The sequence below is a fragment of the Rhincodon typus genome, chromosome 33, assembly GCF_021869965.1.
Source record: "Rhincodon typus isolate 14 chromosome 33, sRhiTyp1.1, whole genome shotgun sequence".
Taxonomy (NCBI): Eukaryota; Metazoa; Chordata; class Chondrichthyes; order Orectolobiformes; family Rhincodontidae; genus Rhincodon; species Rhincodon typus.
Genome location: NC_063364.1, coordinates 22,826,762 through 22,853,777, shown reverse-complemented (window position 1 = coordinate 22,853,777; position 27,016 = coordinate 22,826,762). Strand labels below are relative to the sequence as shown.

The 27,016-nt window shown below is 38.5% G+C and overlaps 1 protein-coding gene across 1 annotated transcript in view; it reads left to right on the top strand.

Moving 5' to 3' along the window:
* The window catches only part of ntrk3a (neurotrophic tyrosine kinase, receptor, type 3a), a 659,663-nt gene that overhangs the window by 481,404 nt on the left and 151,243 nt on the right, over window positions 1-27,016 (top strand). Inside the window, exon 12 of the mRNA XM_048615740.1 lies at window positions 22,598-22,789. Within this exon, the coding sequence (XP_048471697.1) occupies window positions 22,598-22,789 (192 nt within the window). The remainder of the gene's footprint in view (window positions 1-22,597; window positions 22,790-27,016) is intronic.

Here is a 27,016-nt window from a genome sequence, read left to right as displayed (position 1 = left end):
TTGTGCCATGACACTGAGCACTTGAAATACTTCGATGAATATTTGGTGCATGTGCATTTTCTGTCCACTAATTTAACAGGGGCACTGAGTGGCTATTTTAAACAGGTTAGGACCTGCATTACCAGAGGAGGACAAGGAATTTCATGCAACATTATGACAACCCACAAATAGTCAAGTTTTGCCTTCGAAATCAGTTCCATCCAATTCACTGCATTTTAATGAGGCAACTAGCTTTTTACAGTTTTGTTTTGCACATTAAACAGGGGAAACATTGCTTCTTATGCAAAGGAGGTTGAAGGCAGTCTTGGCCTGATTAAAAATATAACCTACAATCTGCACCAACAAAGTGGTATCGTTATCAGATACTGTATTGAAAACAGTTACAGAATAATATTGAATCAGACTAGAGGCTTCAGTAAGGTCAACTGCTGATGTAAACAAATGATTTTGTGATGTTCCAGGGCCAAAATGATCTCACATTAATCGAAACAAACAAAAATCACTTTCAAGGCTCTTATATGAGCACATAAACATTTTTCATTGATGTGGGAATAACCAAGAGAAAGTGACACCATCCCTGGATATTCAGTATCAGAATAAGAGCCGTGCAAATCCTGTATAATCCCAGTTTTCATACGCATACAAGTGACCACATTCCTCATGGGGTTAAGCAGTTCTGTCACTGTGTCTGTTGTGTATCTGTAGCGTCTGGAGTTTGATAACACACTAAGATTATTTTTGAGTTGTAAGTGTCCATCTGGCCATGATGATCACTATATGATTGACCAAGTGTTGCCCCAGGCTAATAGGAGATGTCCAAGTCCCAAGCCGATTTGGTAACATTCAGCTATTGATTTTGACACATCATTTGGTAATCATGTCCCCTCATATGAATCAAGATTATAGATTTTGTTTAGTTTATGTCAGGTCAAACTTGCCCTTCAGAGCACTCAATATTCTTCACACTGGATATCACTGCTAACCCTTATTAAACAAACATGGACATGAAAAACACAACTTCCACATTAAATATAATAAATCCAGTGGAGTCCATTTTGGACAGACCTTAACCTTAAACTGGATTATTTGAAAGTCAAGTAAGTGCACCCTGGAGGCTTGAGTCTATCACTGTTTCGGCTCATCTGCTGCTAACTCATTCAACCATTCTTTTGTTACCTTTAGACTTGACTATTCCAATGTACACTTGACTAGTCTTCCCATTACACCCTCTGCCCATTTAAATTTGTCCAAAACTCTGTTACCATTGCCCTAACACTTGTCAAGTTCCATCCAAGTATCATTCCTATTTTTACTGACCGATATAGGCCTTTTGTTAAACAACAGCTCAATTTTAGAATTGTCATCCGTGTTTCAAGTCCCTCTATAGCCTCATCCCTCCCGATCTTGGTAACTTCCTCCAGCCTGACAACCAGGTGAGGTAGCCTCTGGTCTATTGTGCATCCTCAGTTTTAATGATCCCACCAACAGTGGCCACACCTTCAGCTGCTGCAGCCCTAAGCCTAAGGATTCCTTTTCTTAACTTCTCCAGTTCATCACTCCTATCATTCTTTATAATGTATATTAAAACTGACCTATTTGACAAAGCTTTTGACCATTCACCCTAAAATATTCTCATATAGTTTGATGTCACATTTTGTTTGTGTTTGTACCTATCTAATCACCTTGGAAAGATTTACTGTGTCAAAAAAAGCAACTTGTTGTTGGTTCTAAGACCTTCTCTTCAGTTAATTGGCATGAAAAGTAAAAGGATGAAGACCATTACCCAACTAATATGCTACAGATTAGTTTGATTCAGAGAGTTATTTTTCTCTGTTGGAGAGATCTTCATGAAAATCGGATTTTAATAGATCTGAAAGGCACTCAATTCTCATTTTGTTTTAATTTCAAAGCGAAATTGAAGGAGCGTGGATGTAGCGTGGGACAGTTATTTCCATATGTGTAAATGCAAAGATAACTGTCTACCCACACATACCACATTTGTACACATCATCATCAATGGATTTTCCCTTGTCAGTATCCCTATTATCAATGTCAGTGTATCTCTATTATGAAGGCAACTACATTGTCTCTGGATTCCTCTGAGCAGTTTCCTATTGTCAGTGGATTCTGTTTTGAGTATATTCCTGTCATTAGAGGACCTTGTCGGTGTGATTCATTGTTGGTGATTTCCCTTCAGTGAACCCCATTGGTAGGATGACCTCCTTATCTGTGGATCCCACGTCAATAGATTCTCATTCCTGTTGTCAACACATTTCCATTGTCGGCATAACTGTATCTTGAGTGACTGTCAGTATCTGTGCATTCCTATTGTCAATGCCACCCTCTTGTTAGTGTAATTTCATTGTCAGTATGTTTCCATTAAAGGACTTTTCTTCTTTATTAATACATTTTCTATTACAGTTTTCATGCTTCCCAGCCTGTTGGATTATTATTGAGAAATTCTCTGATTAAGAGTAAGGTCAGCTCATAATATTTCATCGCTATCTTACCTGAATGACCAACATACAATACTTAGCTGATTCAATCACACGAAAACACATTTATAAATTAAACATCTTCTCTTTCTGAGTAAAACTGTTGACTACTGTAAATCATATTTGTATCTCTAATTATAGGTCCTCATTGCTCTAACTTTGTTACCAGTGAACTCTTTCTGCTCATGGGTCATGTTGTATGACCAAATTCATACAATTTGATCTGTGATCTTTCACTGGGAGATTCCATCATTCCCCTCAACATGTAGACACTATACAGTCTGCAGTAATGTGCTGCATTCTGTAAGTTATTGATTTTTTGCACATTTTCAGAAGTACAAGTGAGTCATGAACTGTCAATATCCCAACAGACTGTATTGTTGAGAATGTTGTGCAGATCATTAAAGTAGCAATCTTCAGTGCCATCTTGCTAATTTATTGGCGTGCCTCATTCCCCAGATATAAATTTTGAAAGGAACTTTAATTGTGCAATAAAATAATGTAATAATTTCATCCTCCTATTGCTTGTACACAGATTTATAAATAGCATTCTGTCATGTGTTATTAGTGTACTTTAAAATAGCATAATTTTTAATAATCAACACTTCATTGGGCCAAAAATTGAAGGGAAACTATCATGGAGAAAATTTAGATCGTCTGTCGTTATCAGGATATTTCAATAGGTATATCTCTTGAACGTCATAGAGATCATTAATTACAAGACTCAGTGAGATTCAGAGCATTGCATACCATTGTCTGCAATACTTCATACATTACAGACTAAAAGGTGTCATGATTTATCTTTGGTCTGTTCTGAGACATGGCCAAAGAGATGTAATAGTTGCATTTATTGTAATTCCTTGTCCAGTTACCTTAAAAGAGTAATCTGGATAAGAGAGATTAGATGATATCACATAATACTTACAGTTTCGAAACACACTGTTCAACTGAATTGGTCTATGGCAGTTTAAATACTCCTCCCAAACTCCTTCTTACCTTCATCTAAAGCTACCAACATTTCCTTCTGTTCCCTTCTTCCACAGCTACATAGATAGCTCCTTTTTGTGAATAACGGTGAAAAAATAACTTGGGATCTCTCATAAATTTAAAGTGATGTGCAAGAGAAGCAAGGGGCAAGTGAAAAAAAGAGTTCTTTTTCACACAGTGAGTACTGTTGTTAGTGCATGGAGTGCGTGCCTGGGAGTGTGATCGAGGCAAGTTCAATTGAGGCATTCAAAAGAGTATTGCTTAATTATTTGAATAAAAATAACATGCAGGAGAATGATGGAACAGCAGGAGATTGATACTAGGTAATGAAACTCATTTAACGAGCTGGCACAGGCATGACGGCTCGAATAGCCTCCTTCTGTGCTGTAACACTTTATGATTCTGTGATTGGAACAGAAAAGACTAAGGAAGATCTCGTGGAGATTTTCTAACTTATGAAAGGCTTTGGAAAGGAAGTGGAACAATCTGGTTTCCCTGTTCAATGAACTAATGACAAGGCACCAGAAGAATAAAGGGAAAGGAGAAAGACTTATTTTCAGAGACTGAGTTGTTGGACAATCACATGGGTTGGTACCATACACCATCCATTGTCAGCAACTAAAAGTCCCCAAAAGTAGCTGTTCTTTCCCCCAGACTGACCTTTAATCACTCCTTTGTCTGTCCAGATGTATTTCTCTCTCTTTGGGCCCTATCTCCGCCTATTATTTACACTTCGCCCCCCCCTCCCCCACCACCCCGCCACCCCCTCTTCTCTGTAATTATCAACCTTTTCCTTGCTAGCATCAGTTCTGAAGAACTGGCAGCATGGTGACACAATGGTTAGCACTGCCTCACAGTGCCAGGGACCTGGGTTCGATTCCACTCTTGGGCAACTGTCTGTGTGAAGTTTGCACATTCTCCAGGTATCTGCGTGGGTTTCCTCTGGGTGCTGCAGTTTCCTCCCACAGTCCAAAGATGTGCAGGCTAGGTGGATTGGCCATGCTAAATTGCCTGTAGTGTTGGGGAATGGATCTGGGTGGAATGCTCTGAGGGTCGGTGTGGACTTGTTGGGCCAAAGAGCCTGTTTCCACAGTTAAGGATTTTATGATCTAAGGGTCACCGGACCTGAAACGCTAACCCTGATCTCTATTCACAGATGCTGCCAGACCTGCTGAGCTTTTCCAGCAATTTCTGTTTTTGTTTCGGATTTCCAGCATCTGCAGTTCTTTCAGGTTTTTGTTAGAACCTGTGCTTTACCATCACTGCTAAAGCACACACTATCACGTTGTTTTTAAAGGGAACTGAGCTTGTGTTTGAGAATGAAGAATTGCAAAAGGGCAGAGAGATGTGTTCAGGATAGAAAGTCCTGAAGAACCAGCATGACACAGATTGGATGGCTCAAAACATCTTTGTAACCAGTATGTGCCTTTAATCTAATTGGCCTAGGTGAGTCTGATTTCTCCAATGTGCTGTGTTTGTTTGTGGTGGATGTGTTATTCTACCTACAACCAGAAAACACAAACCCCTGTCCTCAACTCGACAGGCTTGGCTGGGTTGTTGAGCAATCCTACCTTTATGCCTCAGAAGGTCTCAGCCAAACTCTCCTCTGCTGGGAATTGCAGTGTGCTTCAACAAGGAATGGCTCTAAACCCTTGTTGAGGAAGGTGCTCAATTTCAGAAGATATTGACCATCTCTATGCAGTATCGGGGTGGCATAATTTGAAGGTCATTATTTTTGACATGCACTTTTCCATTAGCCTAATGTTACAACTATGTAGTTAATATATATGTTGCAAATTATGCCAATCCACCTTTAAAATAGGCAACAAATCCTACAAAATGGCTTCCAGATGTCATGTGACTTACCCTTGTGGATTTCAGCTGGTGTTGCAACCAGACTGTAACTATATCAGGAAGAAATCTCAAGAGATTTTTTTGAAATTCAGTAAACATTTCCAAGAGGAAACAGAAACTCCTTGGCAGTGATTCCCCTGGAGGTGTGAATAGATCTTCATATCTCATCACAACTTGAGAATAAGAGTCAGCCAAGCTAATGGCTGCAACAGGTAAAGGATTTAATGGATCTGTGCCCCAAACCAGGGCAAATCTTAACAATTAACGCGGAAGCATGCTGCAGTAGTTTTGGATAATATCTGTTTGAGGTTTTGATGTGTCTCATACAGAGCTGTGAGCAGCTTGTTATTAGCAAAACTCCTACCACCCCAATTCCCAGCAGAATGCTGAGAGACACCACCAAAAAGAAAGGACAAAGTGAGAACAAAGAGAAAAGGCATACAGAAATCAACTGCTCTTCTGAAAGAATCTAGGAAATCTGCAACTGTTGTAACCATAGAACTCATGAGATAAAAAAAAACTTTCACCATCTCTCCCAATTCCTACTGACAAAATAAGTCTACTTCTACAGACAAACGCTACCTACTTGACTTCAGAAGCTATCACAGCTGCTAAATCTGATTTCAAGCTTTATCTTCTTCACTTTGGAAAATGCAGCCTCATGCAAGTAACAGGTCTGCAACAATCTTAGCAACAAATCTCACTTGTATCTTTATAAGTTCCTTTTATCTTTACTTACTTTTAGTCTTTTTATGTATATATTTAGTTAGTATCCTTATCACTTGAATAACTACAGAAATAATTTTGCAATAAACTAACGTTTATCTTGTTTAAGAGTAAAGCTGAGCCGTTTTATTTCAAATTGAAAAATGAAATCTAAAAGCCAGCTATAAATGAACAACACAAGTTCATGGTTCATTCATTACTGTGAATACACACCTGATATGCTCATGATGCCAGGAAGGCCATCGCAGATGCTGGCTTCTCCATGTTTGAAGGTGCCACTTAAGTGCCCTTAAAGATGCAGGTGGCCTGACTTTAATGCCTGTGAAATGGGATCAGTGCAGGGATGAGCATACTTAGTTCCTGCTGCTGGTCACGTTTACCTATGTTGGTCTATTGAGATTTTGACCTCTATAATGTAATGAGTAGCCTGCAGTTATTGCAGTCTGTGAGGTGTTAGCTATCTCTGGTTGCTTGGTCAAACTTTCAGTTACTAGCTGTAGGTCACTCACATTCTCCACAATGTGAATTTCAATGCGCTCTTTGTCCAACAAATCTGATTATATTAGTGTGGATTTGGATGACTGCTGCCAAATTTCTTTGGTGAGATGATCTATTGTTTGCATCCCACAAAATGGCATATGCTGCAAAACTCAATTTGCTTTGGATTTTTGAGTGCAAACATTTGTTTCTGCCTGAGGTGTAAAACATTTGGAACGCAAGCATCTGCCAAAATAAGAGTAAGTTTTGAAAAAAAAATTATGTTGTAACAAATTTGAGGTGGAACACCTTCAGCTCAATTGACAATTCATCTTCCCTACAAAATTAACATGGCATTTTTCCAGGTTTAGCTAAATGCTGTGATGTTGAATATATGAAAAATAGCTGAAATGGAACAATTGGAATTAGTTTCAAAATCACTGCAGTGTCTAAAGGAAGCAATCCAAAGGAGAGGATCAATCAAGAGAAAGTATCACAAAAGGAGATGCAAATAATGATCAACTTGACAAAATTGGAGGACTCTCACACTGGAGTTGATGATAATTGTGAATGAACCTGGATGGGCTGTGGGTACTTAGAGATCTTAGGTGAATCTTGCGTAATTATGAGCAATCTAACTGTATTAGCAGTGGTTATATGTTATGAATTGGATAGAAACCCATAGAGCAGAATGGCATGGACTTTAAATGACTGCTGAGTAAAGTGAGGGATGAGAGCAATCATGTGTACACAGTTGTGGTGCTTAAGAATGATTCTAATGATTAGACTTGTGGCAATTGATGGTAAGAGTGACTATAATGAGCAAAGTAGTCCTGCCAAAAGTGATTGTACACATTTCGACATTCATTAGAGGATTACACTTCGCAGTTGCACCTCAAAGTCACTTTTCATCAGTTTCAGTACATTGTCCCCTGTTTGAATAATAACTAGTCATCATTGATCTATCCCACAGCAATTCGAAAGGTAAGTGTCATGCTGGCCTTTATTATAAGATGACTGGAGTACAAGATTAAAAGAATCATGATATGATTGTATAGGGTTTGGGTGAGAAGACACCTGGAGGACAGATTTGTTTTTTCTCTGATTCAGTAAGAAATGTACGTTTAAGGTCCTTGCAGTAAAAGGTAATGCGTTATATGAGACAGGGAAGAATCAGAAATGTTTTCCTGTTAGAATTTGAATATTGCTGATATCCTGCCATTGCTGCCAAGTGTTAAAAACTGTCCGCTCCAATCCTTAAATGAATTTTGAATTTATCTTCCGGTTGCTAGAGAAGATCACCTTTCAAATTTGTATTTCATTAGGTCAATAATAATTAAGTACCCAATCAACAAGACCCTCCCAGAACAGGAGGAGGAAGAGCAGTTTTCAGCTGAATGACCCAAGCAATTAATCTGCTTTAGTGTTACAGATAATTAATGACCTTTGCAATGGATTTAATTTCACAAGGTGTAACCCTCTGATGAATGTCTGATTGTAGCTGAAAATGTAAAATGGTGTTTATTAAAGGAATTTTTTTTTCCAAATTCTGCCCTCATTAAGGTGAGGGACGTCATTGCTGAAAAATGAAATATATTTGCACCTTTGGACCTTGTGTCTCCAACATTTCCTGTTGAGGTACAGTGCTGGCTATGTGCAAAGCAACATTTCCTCTAAAGTTACCCAGTATTGCACTTTAATCCCAAACATTTGCATTTCCTCATTAATTTGTAAAGTTTCTAATTTATTCAAATTCCAGCAGTTTTTGTTTCATGTCCAACACATGGAATATGATTAACTATTTTAATCACATCTATCTTCTTTGTTTTACATCCTATAATATTTCGAACAAGCGCTATGTTTTCGTCAGTTTTTAATGGGCTAAAAATTGGGTTAAGATGCTACCGCTGTCTTCCTTTCAACTTCTTTATATTCAATAAAAGTCAGTTGTATTTGTGGTAAAAATTCTGTATTAACAATAGGACTGCTTTTAGGCCTTTCCAACATTGAACAGCTCCACAGGTAGTTTAATTTAGTTTACTTGCCACCCACCGTACTCTAATTGCTTTGCTCAGCATCTACCTTTGAAGTAGGTCACTTACTGAGTTTAATACTAATTGGTAAATTGGTGAGCAAATTATTTTTTCTTGGCTCTTAGACTCTTTCATACTTTTAATTGGAATCAGATCAGACAATTATCACCAACACAAAGTTGATAGATGAAAGCTGAGTAGATGTGTATAGCCAGATAAATGACAAGGGATTTGTACAGATGAAGATTAGGCATTATGTGTAGAGATTACATAAAATATCTAATACATATACTTGTGGATTAAAGTGGGAAATATATGCGGAGGAAATTAATAGGGAATTTGTCCATGGTAATTAAATAAAAGAGGATAAATGGATAAGAAACTAAAGAGCAGACATATAGGTAGTGATTGCACAGGAGATGTATAAACAGCTTTACTCTGACACACAATAGTTATTAAATATTAAGAGATTAGCAAAAAACTTCACATCATGCTCAGCAACAGAAGTAGCATGGCCAATATAAAGAGGTAACATGTGAATAAGTGAGAAGCAAATTATGTCAGTAGATCACATACTAATAAAGAGGCTCTGTGTAGACACGACACAAAAATTGGTGGTCAGTGAAGAAGGTTATCTAAGAGTACAACGGGAACTTGATCAACCGGACCAATGGGCCAAGGAATGGCAGATGGAGCTTAATTCGATAAATGCAAAATGTTTTTGGTAAGTCAAACCAGGGCACGACTTGCACGGTTAATAATGCCCTGGGGAGTGTTATCGAACAGAGAAACCTGCACGTGCAGGTACATAGTTCCTTGAAAGTGGCATCACAGGTAGACAGGGTGTGAAGGACGTGTTTGGCACGCTTGCCTTCATCATTATTGATGTCATGTTACGGTTGTACAAAACATTGGTAAGGCAAGATTTGGAGCACTGCATACAATTCTAGTTGCTTTGCTATAAGAAGGATGTTATTAAACTAGAAAGGCTGCAGAAAAGATTTGTATGGCTGTTACTGATACTGGAGAGTTTGAGTTATAAGGAGAGGCTGGATAGGCTGGGACTTTTTCCCTGGAGCATAGGAAGCTTAAAGGGGTTTATAAAATCATGAGGGGCATAGATAAGGTGAAATAGCAAAGTCTATTCCCCAGGGTAGGGGGAGTTCAAAGTTAGAGGGCAAAGGTTTAAGGTGAGAGGAGAATGATTTAAAAGGGACCTGAGGGGCAACTTTTTCACATAGAGGGTGATGCATATATAGAATGCACTGCCAGAGTAAGTGATAGATGCAGGTACAGTTCCAACATTTAAAAGGCATTTGGACAGGTACATGAGTAGGAAAGGTTTAGAGGGATATGGGCCAAACACAGGCAAATGGGACAAGTTTAGTTTGGGAAACCTGGTCAGCATGGACAAGTTGGGCAGTGCATGTCCATATGCACCAAGTTCTGGATGATGTTTAGGCTTAGGCTTTTAAGTAGCAACTAACATTCACACAATACAAATGACCATCTCTAAAAGTAGAGAATCTAACAAGAGGAAAGTTTCCCTGGACATTAAATTGCATTAACATCCACGGCGTCACCATTGTCCACAACCCTAACTGGATGAGCCATATCAAAACTATGATTACAAGAGCAAGTCAGAGGCTGGGAATTCTGTGGTGAGTATCTCACCCTTCATTCCTCAAAGTCTTTCTCACCATCTAAAGGGCACAAGTCAGGAGTCTGATGGATAACTCCCCAATTACTTGAATGAATACAACATTCAAAAAGCTCAGTATATCCAGGACAAAGCAGTCTGTATGTTTCACAGCAAATCCACCACCTCAAACACTGACACACCATGGCAGGGTGTACCATACACAAAATGCACTGCAGCAATTCATCAACATTCCTTCAACAACAATATCCAAACCCATGACCTCTACTAACAGGAAGAATAAAGACTACAAACACATGGGAACTGAACCAACTGCGAGTTTGCTTCCAAGTTACACCCTAACCTCATTTGAAAATAGATTACTATTCCTTCACTGTCATTGGGCCCATTTCTTGGAACTCCCTTCGTGACTACTTTGATGGTTTACCAACATAACAAGGAAGGCAGCAAATCAATAAGGTGTCTCATCACTACCTTCTCAAGAACAACCTGGAATAAGCATTGTCAGTGATACTTATGTCCTATTAATGATTTTATTAAATGTGCAGTCAAGCATTCATGTCTATTCAGAGGGAGAAAATGTAGGGTTGTTTGGTATCTCATGCACACTTTTATCCTTGAATAACAAAGAAGTGTTAGAAAGATTAGCAGACTGATTATCAACCTGTTGAAATGTATCTATAAAGCTTCTGTTATGGCCACAGCTTCTGAAGTAGTACTTAAAACCTGGACCTTCAGACTCAAAGGCTACCAAAGAGGCACAAGATCTCCTCTATAAGGAACACAAGCACAATATTTTGAAGAACCCTTTAACTTTAATTTTAAACCTAAGCCAATCACGATTAGAAAATGGGTTTGAGAGTACCAATCTAAATTTACTTGACCTGTTTGTTACAAGACCTGTTCTAGGTATAAATTTGGTCAGGAGTCACACAACACCAGGTTATAGTCCAACAGGTTTATTTGAAATCACAAGCTTTCATAGCACTGCTCCTTTGTCAGGTGAAATGAAGAAAAGCATATAAACACAGAATTTATAAGCAGAGAGATCAATGGGTAGAGAGAGCAAATGATCATGCAAATGGTGTGAGTGGAGAGTCCACAGGCTGAATAATAAGTCTCTGCCGGTGATCGAAGTGTCAGATGTTGTGAGTAAAATGTCAACAGCTGAATAACAAGTGAAGGGATGACCTATAATCTGATTAATCGAGGCATAGAGATAATTACAAAAAATTAAAAATAAGATGGTGATGGGGACAAACCAAATGGCTGAAATAACATAGCAGGTATAAGAATTGCATGACAAGAGTCAAACCAAAGTAACAAGTAATCCAAAACTGTGCAAACTAATTAAGACAGAGAGATCCAAACAAGTTAAGGTAGAGAGATCCGTACCTATGAAGACGGGCTCAACCGTGAACTTGGGTTCATGTCACACTACGTGTGACCCCACCACACTGTTCTGTATCCGTAAAATCTTCCTTACTATCCTGTTTTGACACCATCACCTTGATAATTTGTTATGATCTCTCTACCTTAATTAGTTTGTACAGTTTTGAATTGCTGGTTATTTTGGTTAGACTCTCGGTATACAACTGTTATACCTATCATGTTATTCCAGCCATTTGGTTTGTCTCCAGCACCATCTTATTTTTAAGTTTTTGTAATTATCTCTCTGCCTCATTTAATTGGATTATAGATCATCCGTTCACTTGCTGTTCAGCAGTTTACACTTTACTCACACTGTCTGATGCTTTTGATCACCTGCAGAGACTTATTATTCAGCCTGTCAACACCCCACTCACACCATTTGTATGATCTTTTGATCTCTCTGCCTCTAAATTCTGTGTGTGTGCCTTTCTTCACTTCACCTGATGAAGGAGCAGCGCTCTGAAAGCTTGGGATTTCAAATAAACCTGTTGGACTATAACCTGGTGTTGTGTGACTTCTGACCTTGTTCACCCCGGTCCAACAACACAGAATTTATCAAGTTTATCATAACAAGTACAAAAGTCATGTTCCTTAATAAAAGCAGTGATTTTCAATTGATCTACTTCAGGACACTAGATCACAAACACTGGTCAACTGCACACAGGTCTCTTGTTCTTTTTCTGTTGACTGAAGTTCTCGTTCTGTCTTCAGTACATTAACCCAATAGGAATCCATACTTATTAATCCTTGCTGTCCAATACTCCCTGCATGGTCCGAAACATCCTGAATGCTGATTGGATTATCAGTGCATGAACCATGCATGAGCAATCCTGGATTGGATTGGTCATGTCTGTCCAATTCCTGACTGTTATTTTTCAAGAAACCAGTCACCTTTGTAACATTACACCCTGGTCTGCTGCTTTGTTCTTTGATTTGCTATTTACTTTGTAAGATCGTCACTTTTGGAAAGTTTGGTTTATCCAGCCAGGCCTTCAAAGGAGAAGCTTGATGTTTAAAGTATGTGAATTTCATTTCAGTTGGATCCAGTTAATTCACATTATTTCCAACCACGTGTTCTACTGTAACAATGAACTGCACTGGCATTTTAATATGGAAGTTCTCAGTATGAAGTCTTTGACAAAGGTAGGGATTATTGTGGCTGATAAACTGGCTTTGTGAATTCATATTTAGATTTCCAATTTGTGTAAAACTATGAACAGTCTCGATGTATGTCACTAGGACAAAGTTCAGACTGCCTGAGCTAATCAGTATGAAGATATTTCCCTTATGGTGTTGTCACCTTAATATTGCAGGAGCACTAATTGATTTACTTAATTGAGAACAGCACACATTTAATATTGGAATTGGCAATACAGTCTTTTGATTAGCAATCACATGCCACAACTGAATTTAAGATAACTAGCTGCAGATTTTTATATCTCCCCTCATGCTCTCACCTATTTGAGAGATGCCTCCTTATGAGATATAATTGCTTAAAACTTGCAATGGAAGTACGCAGCAAAATAACTCTCTCAGTACAGCGGGCGTACTTCCCCTTCAGCTATTCTCAGCCAGGAGCTGCTGTCTCAACCTCAAAATGTGGCTAACATATTTGGAAGGATACCAACATTTAAGAGAGGAACTCTAGTTTCTCCACCAACTGCTGCCTTACCTCTTCTTAGCAGCATATATCAAGTTGTAGTTTAGTACAATTAACATTTGACCTTTGTCCCCATGCACCTGTTAATGTTTGGAATTGACAGTAATGCTGGTGACTGTGAGATTGCTCAAAGGTTAAGATTTTCTGGATGCAAGTGGCTATGTATTTTACACTCTAATATTAGTAAATTTGGATTTCCAATCCACCCTGGTTACCTTTCTTTGTGGGTCTTTGTCCTTTTTAAGGCTGAAGTCCTCATTAAATTTACTTAATCCAATTTATCAACTCTTATTTTAGAAACAAATGTAGTAATTTTCCAACTCTTCTCCCCAAATAAAAACAAAATCTTCATCCATGAAGGTAGAACAGATAAAATTTCATAACTAGCTATTCCTCCTAAAAAGCAGTTAGCAAGTAGTTGATGACGGAAGATTGGCTGGCTACCAGAAAACAAAGGGTATACATAAATGGGTGCTTGTCTGACAGGATGTGACTATTGGGATCCCACTGTGGTCTGTGCTGGGCCTCAGAATATATCAGTTTATATCAATGACTTAGAGGAGACATGGTAGCTAAATTTGCAAAGGACACAAAGATAGGTGAGGAAGTTGTAAAGAGGAAACAAAGAGATTGTAGGCAGATATAAATTGGTTGAGTGGGTGGGCAAAACTTTCACAGATGGTGACTAATGTGAGAAAACATGAAGTCGTTGACATTGGCAGGAAGAATTTTTTTAAAAAACAGAGAATTACGAAAACAGAGAGTGACTGCAGAATCGTATTGAAAGAGAGAGACTGGGCTCCAGTCGTTAACTCTGCATTCTCTCCACAGCGAAACCTGCTGAGTTTCTCCAGGAATTTTTGTTTTCGTTTCAGACTTCTAGCATCCACAGTTGCCTGTTTTAGAAAATTATGATGTTATATTTCAGTTATACAGGCTTTGGTGATATTACATCTCAAAGACCGTGCAGTTTCAGTCTTCTTAGTTAGAGCTGCAAGTAAGTGTATCGAGATAGTTCAAAGGAATTTTACTAAATTTATACCTGGAATGAGAAGGTTGTCGCATAAGGAGAGTTTGGCCTGACCGGGTTTGTTTCCACTGGAGGTTAGAGGAGTGAGGTGTGACTAGATTGAAGTGTATAAGGTCCTGAGTGGTCTTGATAATGTGAACATGGAAAGGATCTTCCCTCTTACAGGTCAGTACAGAACAATAGGCCATTGTTCTACATTTAGGGGTCACCTGTTTAGCACAAAGATAAGGAGAGATTTTTTTTCTCTCTCTCAGAGGGTTGTTTGACTTTGGAACTCTTTGCCTCAAAAGACAGTGGAGATAGACAGAGACAGATAGATTCTTGATGGACAAGGCCATCAAAAGTTATTGGGGGTAAGTAGGAATGTGAAATTTGAAACACAAACAGATCAGCCATGACCTTATTGAATGTTAGAGCAGGTTTGAGAGACAGAATCGTCCTCTTCTGCTCCTCATTCATGTGCAGTAATGAACACAACTCATAACAGCCATGCATACCTCGAAGATCCCAGACTTTATTTTCTGATTCCAATTTCAGCACAGGTGGCTATAGGAGACTGAAGAATTAGAGTTAGGTTTCATTGTCATGAGTACTGAAGTACAGGGATACAGGAGTACAGTGCAAAGTGTACAAAGTCGCCATTCCTGATGCCATCTTAGGTACAAAGGGGCAAAAATCCAAGCAGGCTTCCTGCTGCCAGTTATTCACTAATACATACTAGGACATGTGTTTCTGCATCAAAACAGTGTGAGGAAAGGATTGGGTTTGAATTTGAAGGCATTCTGTAATTTCAGCTCTCTGCTAACACTTAATATCAGGGTTCATTCATGAAGGCCATTCAATTGGGCAAGGTGCCATTGACAGAATTTTCATGTGATAAGGAGGAATGTGGACAAAGGAGGTAGCTGCGAATTACCTTGCAATCATAATCCAGGACAATTCAATAGCTAAACTGTTCTGGATTTGAGTGAAGATTCTATCTTAGTAGTGGAACTTTGAAAATTTTTCCGTGACATAATGTTCTCATTCACAAACTTTGCAAGGTCCCTTTGAAGCTTTTTAACCCGATTACATTTTTTTTAGTTTCAGGTTCACTGTGTAAAACTAATGACTGCTAAGGGCAGACAATGTTATTTAAATGGTATTATGATATAGAGAAGTGGAATTTAGAGTTACTGGTCAATAAATCATTGAAGATGCCACGTTACTGGGGGGCAGTAGATAGAATCTTGAGCTGCATCGACAGAGAAATAAAGAATGAATCTCGAGGTTATTTGGAGTTTGTACAAAACAATTATCCAATGCAATTCTATCCATTTTGCAAGGGCACCGCAATCCTATATGACGCTTGTTTTAATATTTAGTTATTAAACAGAATTCTGGTTTACAAAACATTGTTTACTGGGATCTCTTCAAACTGTGCAGTTAGATAGAAAACAGGATTTTTTTTAAGAACAGGAAACATTGGCTGAAATAAAAATAATTTTTTCCTCATAGAGTCCCAAATACCCTTTTAGTTCCTCAATCTCTATGCCCTTCAGAGCCAATTGCCCCTTCAACCGATTTGTACTTGCTGCTACAATGTTCTCTCTGGTAATTGCTCCTCAGATTGAAATTCAAGAAAGTCAGTGTCTCTTAATCAGATAAACCTACAGGATTTACAAACCTCTGACTTACAATCTCTCGTATTTACAGACATGATCTCATACAGGAGTGTAATTTTAAAGATCCAACATTCGAACATTTCCTATACTTATGAATGGCTCCTTTATATTGTCTTGCATTGTATTTCAAATTGTGTGCGAATCAACTTGCAAATGAACTCCAGAATGGAATCCATTCGCAATGTAGGGACTGCCAGTATAGCAAAAGCAGCAAAGGTGTCAGTGAGGGTAGGGGGGCCTGGTGTGAAAAGGGATTCATGTGGAGGGGGCATAGCTGCAAAGAATTCCTCTGTGTAGAGGAGTGCTCAGAGTAAAAAAGGTGTCTTTTGCAAAGGGGTTTCAGTATGAAGAGTGTATTTTTGTACAAAGAAGTTTGTACAAGAAAGGACTCCCTGTGGAGTGTTGGCCATGGATCAGTCTTTCTCAGGGAGTTGTATGGAGGGTATCTATATACAGGGAGTCAATTTAGTGTCTATTTGGAGGGACAGAGTGTCTTGAAGTGTTTGTTTTCAGAAGGGGGCTGGTACAGACCATTTGAAATGTTCCTAAATTTGTCCCTGAGGAGTGAACGTGTTGTTATGCCGGGCCATGGCATATTGCTGCTGTTAATAGATTCTACCATATGTATATCACTCCTGGTTGTATAGTTAATGGACAAAACTGGATTTGGAAATCCAGCGAAATATTTGTTAAATTAGAATTTAAAAAATGCATTCTGATAACTTGAACCTGCAATAAAACTGGGAAGCATTAGGAATGCAGAGAAGGTTTGTTGCTTGCTGATGGATCTGCCATTTATTTTGAGTAACTTCCGATTTAAAAATGGGAATTTTATTATTGGCTCTGTGGTTTCAGAGAAGGGTCACCTGTAGGTCAGGTCCTGTGCTGGTTGTGGGGAGAAGTAATTATATAAAGTATGGGGATGAGAGATGGGTCCAGAGCTTTGGGGAAAAGTATATATGTGAAGTTAGAAGAGGGGAACCGAAAGAGGTTTAGCAGACAGTATGTATGCATATTGCCAATGGTGTGTTTCTTGTTGCGATGTTCAGTATTTCTGGCTCTGTTTCATACTTCTTAGATCAAATCTTTAGAACTTGCCATTTTTGGGCATATTAAATCAGCCCACAGTGCACCATGTTATCTCTTCCACACAGAAGTGATTTATCAGTCCACATGTATAAAGACACTGCAATGCTGCATTGTAAAGTTAGTCCATCAGGCTTCCCCCTCTCAAACCAGGCAACTGCATACTAGGAACGTTGGCAAGCACTCCTGAGGTTAGGTCCAGGAATTGTAATGAGCCTTATTTGGATTACATTTGAAGTACTTTGCACAGCTGCAGCTTCCATATTGCAATGAAGAAAATGTAAAATGATTGACAAGTAAGAGGCCAAATCAAAAGGTTATAAGTATCAGGAATGACTTTAATCCCAGAACAACCCGGGATGTACCTCTACGGAAAAGAATGCCAAGGTGTAACCTGACATTGATTTTTGAGATAATAAGAAGAGTTTGATAAGCTAGAAGTGGAATGAATATTTCCACTTGTGGGGAGACCATAATTAGAAGCTATGAATATAAAATAGTCACTAATGAATCCAACAGAGAGCTCAAGGCAAAATTCTGTACCTAAAGGGTGGTAAATGTGCTATCACAATGAGTGATTGAGAAAAATAGGATTCATTTAAAGAAAAGCTAAATAAGCACATGGGGGAATAACAATGGAAAGGATATGCTGAATATGTTAGATGAGGGTGCTTCCAAGGAGGCTGATGTGGAGCATCAATAGCAGCATTGAGCAGGTGCCAAATGGCTGACGTCTGTGCCATAGCCTTGATGTAACTAAGTAAAGGACAAATTTATCTGGTAAAGTGCTTTTTATCACCAGGGGAATGGTGAAATGGTAATTTCAGCAGTTGACTGAGTGCAAAATTCAAATTAATCTATAAAGATCACAATTTGGATGTTTTTTCTCACATGATATTTGTTTTGAGTGAATGTGGAGGTGTTACTGATGCTTCAGGGAAATTTGTACAAATGGTTGATAAATCTTTGTCTGTCAAAATGAAGGGGTGTCTTAGATATGGGGCTGGACTTTTTGTGGGGCCAGGAAGATTCCATGGACCTTTAAAAATGGCAAACAGAACACGAATGTCGAAATCCTGCCATAGATTCACTTTCTGCCTGAGATATTTATACAAGAAGGAAGCCTGAACTAAGCAGAGCCATTTGAACTTAGTTCTGAGTTCAGACAGACCACATTTTGTCTATTCTAATTTCCTTAATTAAGGTGCTCAACCTGCACCAAGGGAATCATGAATTGTTGGAATTGATGTAAATGTCTTCAAAGGTGAATAAAGTCTGTTTAATTGTAATTTCAAGTTTTTCAAAATTCCCTGCTTTTTAAATTTGGAAAATAAGATCAGGCACAAGTCAGGAAAGGTTATTTTTAAAGAAATGGCCTGTTTTGATTAACAGGGCAGATGCTGTAGAATAGAAAGAATGCCAACTCTCTGTGCAATTTAAATAGAGTCCTTTGATGGCATTTTGTCAAATATTATGTCATTATGAATACTTGGCTGTGTTTCAAAAGCTACCAATTATCTTAATGAGGGTTCTGAATTCACAGTTCTGTTAACAATGTAAAGTGGCAGTTAAAGAATTAGTTTCCTTTCATGTGGAGTCTGAATAGAAGTTTATTTTTTAGATTGAACACATGAGGAAATATAAACATTTTCGTTTCGTTTCATCAATGGGAGTTCCTTTCATTATCAAGTGTGTACATGAGAAGGTTGTATTTGGTTGTTAGAAGTTTTATTTACATCTTAACATGATTCCCAAGGTCTGCTGATTCTGCACTGTGTGTATGGCTGTGGAAGTGGCACAGGCTTTGAGGGACTTTAGATGCTGTCTGGGGGTCTGAGTAGCTGGAGAAGGCCGATGGAAAGTGTAAGAGGGCCTTGAGCTTTAGTGGTGGGGTTAGGTGTGAGGGTTGAGTTTCTAAAAACAAATGGCCCAGCATCGCAGAGAACCAAAACAAAACAAAGAACTACAGATGCTGCAGATCGGAAACAAAATCAGAAATTGTTTCTTCAGAGTGGAGTCAAAACATTAACTCTCTTTTCTCTCTGCAAATGCTTTTCTCCAGCAATTTCCTTTTGGAGACCTAAGGCAGATATTTACATGGCATCTAGAATCTACTTCCAGGAACAGCATACCAGAATCTATCCAAATCCACATTCCTGAAACTGTAATTGGGTCTAACAGAGTGCTCTAAACTGAGGCAGGGAAGACTACCAAGTTTGGAAATTTCCCAAATTTAGTTACCCAACTTGATACAGAATATCTGCTTCATGATATCCAAGTAATGGATGAGACCTTCATAGTGTGTTACTCAAGTCAGAATCGAAAAGGAAAGAACATTCTCAATTATTTTGGCAGCTATCCAGTGTTCAGGAGTTTGCATTTGGCGTGAGTTACATCCAGAAAACTGCATTTCAATGTGAGTAATTGTACAAAGCACTTACCTTTAAAGAAAACACTTCACTTGAACACAATAAGATGGTATATTCAGACCTATCTTTGCCAGTAAATAAATATCTGAATAGCACCATTTAATTCCAAGAGCAGTGATAATGAGTTTATTTCATCTCAGCAAAACCCTTGTCACGCTGCCTTCATGCATAAAATAAATGACAAGAGAAACAACTGCCAGCCATAGAACCTAGCATCCAATTATGGAGGTTTCATTTTGTTTTTTGTGCTGCTGCATTGCACTCAGCAAGGATTTTTCTGAGGCAGTTTGCAAACCGATGTTGATCATCACTGGGTCAAACTGTTTGGCTTACTAATCAAAAACAAGAAATGTAAGAGGGACTTAATGTTGTGCCACAAAGTGATATGGTCATATTTCTCAAGCACTGTCATTGACAAATGTTTACAATGGAAAAGAAATGTATTATCTAAAAGCTACAGCATCCTATCCCAATGCATCACAGCTTGGTATGGTAAATGTTACCAAGACTGCAAGAAATAGTGAACGCAGCCCAATCCGTTATGCAAACCAGCCTTCAATTCCATTGACTCCATCTGTATTTCCTGCTGCCTCGGGAAAACAGCCAATATAATCAAAGACTCTTCCCATCCCAGTTATACTCTCTTCCACCATCTTCTGTTGGGCAGAAGATACAAAAGTTTGAAAACAAGTCCGAAGAGATTCAAGAACAGATTATTCCCTACTGTCATTAGACTTTTGAACGAACCTTTCATATGTTAAACTTGATCTTTCTTTGCACCTTCTCGGTAGCTGTAACACTATATTCTGCATCCTGTTCTATTACCCTGATGTACTTACGGAAAGTATGATTTGTCTGGATAGCACACAAAACAGGGGAGGCAATGGCCTAGTGGTATTATGGCTGGACTGTTAATCCAGAGACCCGGATAACGTTCTTGGGACCCAGGTTTGAATCCCACCATGGCAGATGGTGGAATTTGAATTCAATAAAATATCTGGAATTAAGAATCTAATGATGATCATGAATCTATTGTCAATTGTAGGGGGAAAAAAAGACCTGGTTCACTAATGTCCATCCTTACCTGATCTGGCCTACATGTGACTCCAGACCCACAGCAATGTGGTTGGCTCTGAACTGCCCTCTGGGCAATTAGGGATGGACAATAAATGCTGCCTAGCCAGTAACATCCTCATGCTGTTAATGAATGAAGAAAATAAATACTTTTCCCTGTATCTCGGGAAAAGTGATGATAATAAATCAAATCAAATTACATTGTTGCGTATTATATTGAAAATGTGCAAGAATATATTCTGCAGTAACACCAAGCAACTTTATTGCAAAAGCTATGTTTGTTAAAATAAATTTTGATCATTTGATAGAGATTAAGCACTTTTAGACAGTTAATAGAATCTAGGTTTCTGTCTAACTACATTCCCTGTACTTTTCCAATACATTTAGATCTGTTGAATCTATATTTTATTTTCTGACACCTTTGATCATTTGTCATTTTCTTTCATTGGCAGTCGTTGTAGTTTCATGTTAATTCTTTATTCTAGTCTCAGGTAAACATTAGCTCCTGCCATCAGAATAAGAAAAATTTGAAACTTTTGACATTGCTCGTGTTGTAGGGGGAGGTGAGGTGTTACGTTGGGATGTTTAGAATGAGGCTATCAGGTGAGCTTGATACATTGCTATATCTGCCAGGACTCACCAGCACTCAGACTCCTTTGTTTTCTTTGAAGAAGTAGGCTACTTCAATTTATCTGTCCCTTAAAGGGAGTAAACCCTGTTCTGTGCATTGAAATTGTATTTAAATCTGCTGAAGTCCATCTGAGATCAAATCTTATTCTGAACAGAAGTGTGACCTTAGACTGCTCAGACAATGGAAGGCTCTAGGCCTGTGGAATTTTAAATACAAAGCAACTGCTTCTGATAGGCATTTGGAGCTTTTAGAGGACAAATTACTTTAAGGAAATCAATCCAAAATCAAAGAAACGGTGGAAATCAGTCCCAATAATGAGTAAATAATTATGACTGCTACAGTGTGTGTGTCCAATCCTGATGTAAGCCCCAGTGAATGAGGAGCAAATGCACATCAATCAAACAGAATGCAACATTGAAAAAAATAAAATGGTTATTGGAATGAAATTAATTGCCAAAATCATAATCACTAAATCCCTTGTCTCTGTAATTACCTGCCAGCAACATTGTTTAGAAGTTGTTGCAGTTAAAATATGGAGGAACCACATCTCAGACACAGTACGTTGTAGTTGGTTGGCTCGCCGAGCTGGTTCGTTGTTCCGCAGACATTTCATTACCATGCTGGGTAACATCATCAGTGCATTTCTGCTGTTTTCCGGGCTTGTGGGTTGTTGATGGGTGGTTTGTATCTCATACTGCGTGGTAATACCTGGTTCCTGAGGTATCCATGTAGGAAGTAGAGTTGTTCGCAGGTCGCACACTATCGTTTGTTACCCAGCAGGGTAATGAGATGTCTGTGGAACATCGAACTAGCTCGGCGAGCCAACCAACCACAACACGCACAACCCGAGCTACAAATCTACTCTAAAACCTTAGAGACCTATGGGCGAAACATGCTTAAATTGGCACGGAAATGGGAGAACTATGCCAAACGACAGAGTGCGACCCGCGAACAACTCTACTTTCTACATGGATGCCTCAGGAACCAGGTATTACCCTGCAGTGTGAGATACAAACCGCCCATTGACAACTCACAAGCCTGCAAAATAGCAGAAATGCACTGATGTTGTTACCCAGCAGGGTAATGAAATGTCTGTGGAACGGTGAGCCAACCAACCTCAACATCCACAACCTGAGCTACAAATCTACTCTAAAACCTTAGAGACGCAGTATATGGGAATGCATACTCATTCATAGTGTTTCTTTTTATATTATTAAAGGTGAATGGTTAGGTTTGGCATGTTAAGGTGAATGTAGATTTGGCAGTAAATTGTTTTATGGTGTACAATGTTCTAAAGTGATTAATCCTGGTGAAAGTTGTTTGGGCAAAGTTTATGTGCATTTCCTCTTCTGTGTTACAGGGCCAGTAGCTGTGATCAGTGGTGAGGAAGATTCTGGAAGCCCACTCCACCACATCAACCATGGGATTATCACACCCTCATCCATGGATGTTGGACCAGACGCTGTCGTTATTGGGATGACCCGGATCCCAGTGATTGAAAATCCTCAGTATTTCCGTCAGGCTCACAGCCTCGGGAAATATCCAGAGACACGTAAGTACAATTGCACTTGTGTTTTTAAAACAATGTGCATCATCTGCCATATTACAGTTGCTGTACAACACTAAGTAACAAATAGCAGGTGTATACATGAGCACTAAAACACTGTAAAAACTATTTAGTAGCCAGTAGCAGTATCAAACCCTGCAAGACAACACCTTTTGCATGGGGAGTTTGGGATGGAAGTTGTAATCTGTCTCAGAGAGTTTAGTTCAAGACTGAATTTGAAGCCTAGCCAGGCTAAACTTTGGAGAACAGCAGCAGACTGTTTCTTTGTCATGTTTTATTTCAAACCAAGAAAATTGAGCCGCAACATTCCAGAAATTAACTGGCTGCGTTTATGCAATACTGCAATGCTGTGGGGGAAAATTTCTGTTAATTATGTGATAGTTTCTTTTCTGGGAGCTTTCTAATTCCCAGAGAAATAATATCAGTATAGACTACCATCTTTCACAAATTTGCTCCCAAAGGCCAAGAACAAGGCACTGACTTCCTGGAAAGTGAGCAGGAAAGGGGAGAAGATTTGGAAGTCCCACTATATTTATAACTGATTTATGAAAAGACCCTTGTAAACATATGTGCCGGTGAACAGCACTCAGTAAAGCTGGCAAATCAATAAAAATGTACACCTGAGAAAACAGCCCTGAATAGAGGCCAAACCACTGCTTCATGCTAAATGATCGTTGAATTCCTTTTTTATTATAGATTTCTAGTTGTGTTTCAAGTAATATTTAGCAGTAAAGATTCTGTTTGTCTGTGAATATTGAAATACACTGATCTGATTTTTGCCATACAATAGATAGTGACACTGAGTGTGAAGTGGGACATTAACCTATTGTGACATAAACTGCCGATATTGAATATTCCATCAATTATTAAGGGGTAAACTGAAATTGACTGAAGTGTTTTTGTAGTATTGGAGTTTTTGTTAAAATATAAAGTTGAACTCTGCTTCTGTAAAATGTACAGGTGAATGTTTTTTCTTCCAAAATTTTGAAACGTTCCAGTATTTTGATGTGTATTATGATTCACTATTGACGGAAGAGAGATATCCTAGCCAAAGGAGCCAAATAGCAAGATGAAATTAAGTTAACCATACACATTTTTTCAATGCAAATTTCTATAAGTACAGATTATTCCATAAACATTGTTTTTTTAATAAGAAAGGAACACACAGAATCAGAGAATGTCTACAAAGCAGCGAGGAGTATGACAGCAAAGTATTCACCTATTTGTTTTGGGTCAGCTGAAGATTGTCCAGATGATGATTAGGAGCAATCAACAATCTCAATGACCCCACTGTGATCTCCATCACTTACACAGTGCACAAGGTTCTATTATTTCCAATCTTATCATCATCATTAGAGCTACTTTTCCTTTGAAGACTGTATCCAACAGTATCTATCTAGATGCCACATATAAGTGACCAGTCTCAACTGTAGCACAAATCCTCACAAGTAATGGATAAATACAAAGCTATCCACAGCTCATAAAGCCATAACCTCTTCACTTTAAAATTTTCTGAGCTAAGGACTATACCAGCAATGTTAAATGAGTATGGATTGAATCCTACATACCAAAAGTAGGTGTCTACAAGAGCCTGACAATGCACTTAAGCATCTGAATAACTATTTTCCATTGAAACAATCCTGCAATATCATCAAATCCTTGGCACCTTCCAGGAGAAGCTATTGGGTCTTGTTGCTGTAACTTTCCCATTCAGGTGGTGGACTGATGTGTACTTGTAGGGAGTGATGCACAGCCCCAGAGCTGCACTTTCAATGAAGAGTAATGATTGTTCTTCACACTTGTGAACTTCAGAAAACACGAAGGAATCATTCATAAAACCCTGACTTTCACAATCATATCTGTCATCGTGTGCTGGAGTAAACATGAAACTGATTCAATGGCCTCTCCTTCTAAACACTAATGATGAGCAACTAGGAATATAGGAACTCGAATAGGCTATTCAGCCCCTTGAGCCGTTTCCACCATTCGGTGAGATCATGGCTGATCTGTGGCCAAATTCCCAAATACCTGCCTTCGGCCCACAGACTTTAATACCTTTGTTTAACAAAAAAAAATCTATTTCAGATTCAAAGTTAACAACTGATCCAGCATCCACTACTGTTTGTGGAAGAAAATTCCAAACATCTACCACCTTTTGTGTATGGAAGTTCTTCCTAGCATCTTCCTTGAATGGTCTGGCAATAATTCTCAAACTGTGCCCCCTAGTTCTAAATGCCCAGCCAATGGAAATGATTTATCTTTATCCACCTTGATTTTTCCTGTTAATATCTTGAAGACTTTGATCAGATCACCCTTAACCTTCTAAATTCTAGAGAAGACAGGCCTAATTTGTGTAATCCCTCCTCATAGCTTAACCCCTGAAGTCCAGGTATTATTCTTGTGAACGTACGTTGTACTCCCTCCAAGGTCAATGTACCCTTCCTAAGGTGTGATGCCCCCAGGTCTGCCCACAGTACTCCAAATAAGGTCTAACCAGGGTTTTGTATAACTGCAGCATAACGTCTACATCTTTGTACTCCAGTCTTCTGGATATAATGGCCAGCATTTCATTAGCTTTCTTGACTATTTTCTGCACCCATTCGTAACATTTTAAAGACATATGCACCTGAACCCCGAGACTCTTTGGAGAGCCACTGTGTTTAACTTTACACCATCTAGAAAGTACCCTGTTCTATCCTTTTTCAGTCCAAAATGGATAACCTCACATTTGCGTAAATTGAATTCCATTTGCCACAGTTTTGCCCATTCTCTTAGTCTATCAATACCCCTTGGTAATTTTATGCTATCACCTACACTGTCTATAATGCTGCTTAACTTTGCATCACCAGCAAATTTGGATATAAGACTTTCTATGCCATTATCCAAATCATAAGTAAATGATGTGAATAACTGAGGCCCCAAAAGAGATTCTTGTGGGACACCATCATGACAATTTTGAATGCTGCAGTGGGTGACTAACTATCCTCAGCTGATGCAATGATAGAACTCGCAGAAGGAAACTATTCACCCATTACACTCATGTCGGTACTATCGCTTCACCTGGGACTGTCTACTTTTATCCAGATTTCTTACCCATTCCATGTAAACATCACATTATTAAATTTAAAATGCTTAACCAATCCCCTTTTAAATATTTTTTATTGCTTATCTCTTAACATTCACCAAAAATATTCTATGTACTAATAACCCACAAGGTGATATAATTTTTCAAGTGATTATCCTCAGTTTGTGTCCTTTCGTGCCACATTCACCAACCAGTGAAAACAGCATTTCTCTATTTACGCAAATCTATTCAGAATTTTGAAAATCTCTTTTTTATTTCCACTGCACCTTTTGCTTTTGAGTAAAAGAGGTTCCAATTCTTGAAACTTTCTCTCAATAGTTGCAATTGCTATTTCTTGCCAATAGTCTGTCCATTACTCCATTATGCTTATGGAATTGAGCTACTGAGCTAGTGCAGTTTTCCAACATGGATTTCAATAGCACCTTGTTCAATTTTTTTCTTCAAGTTTGTCCTGTATAATATCCAAAATCTATATTTGTCCATTTTTATCCATATTTTAACTCGTAAGAAATCTGTTTTCTTTTCCATTCTATATCTCTGCCACTTTAACTTTCACTATTTATCACACATAACCCCTCTCTGTCATTCCAGAATTTATTACTTCACTGCTTACCTAGAACAGAGATGCTTACAGCATAGACAGAAACCATTCAGTCCACCATGACTTTTCTCTGTCTCTGACCGTCACCTAATCACTTTCATCTGTGCTTTCCTGATTAATTTTTTTGGTCAGACTTTTCCTACTTCCTGTTTAAATATGTTAATCAATTCTTCTTTATCTCTTTTCACTCAGATATTCCAAGTAGGAATGGTTTCCTCTCCTTACCTTGTCCAAACATGACACAATGTCGAATACCTGTCTGTGCTTTCTTGCAGCTTTCTGCATTATCCTTCACGGCAAACATCTATATTCTTCCATTGGTGCTTACGTCAAAAGTATTATTTGAAGCAAAAGTAGACCCAGAACTGAACTCTGGAGCACAGTATGAGCCACCATCCTATGAACATCCATTCATCCGACCTCATTGCTGTCTGTAGCTTTACATCTCACTATCCATGCAGCACATTCTCTTTATTATTATTATTATTATTATTATTATTATTATTATTATTATTATTATTATTAT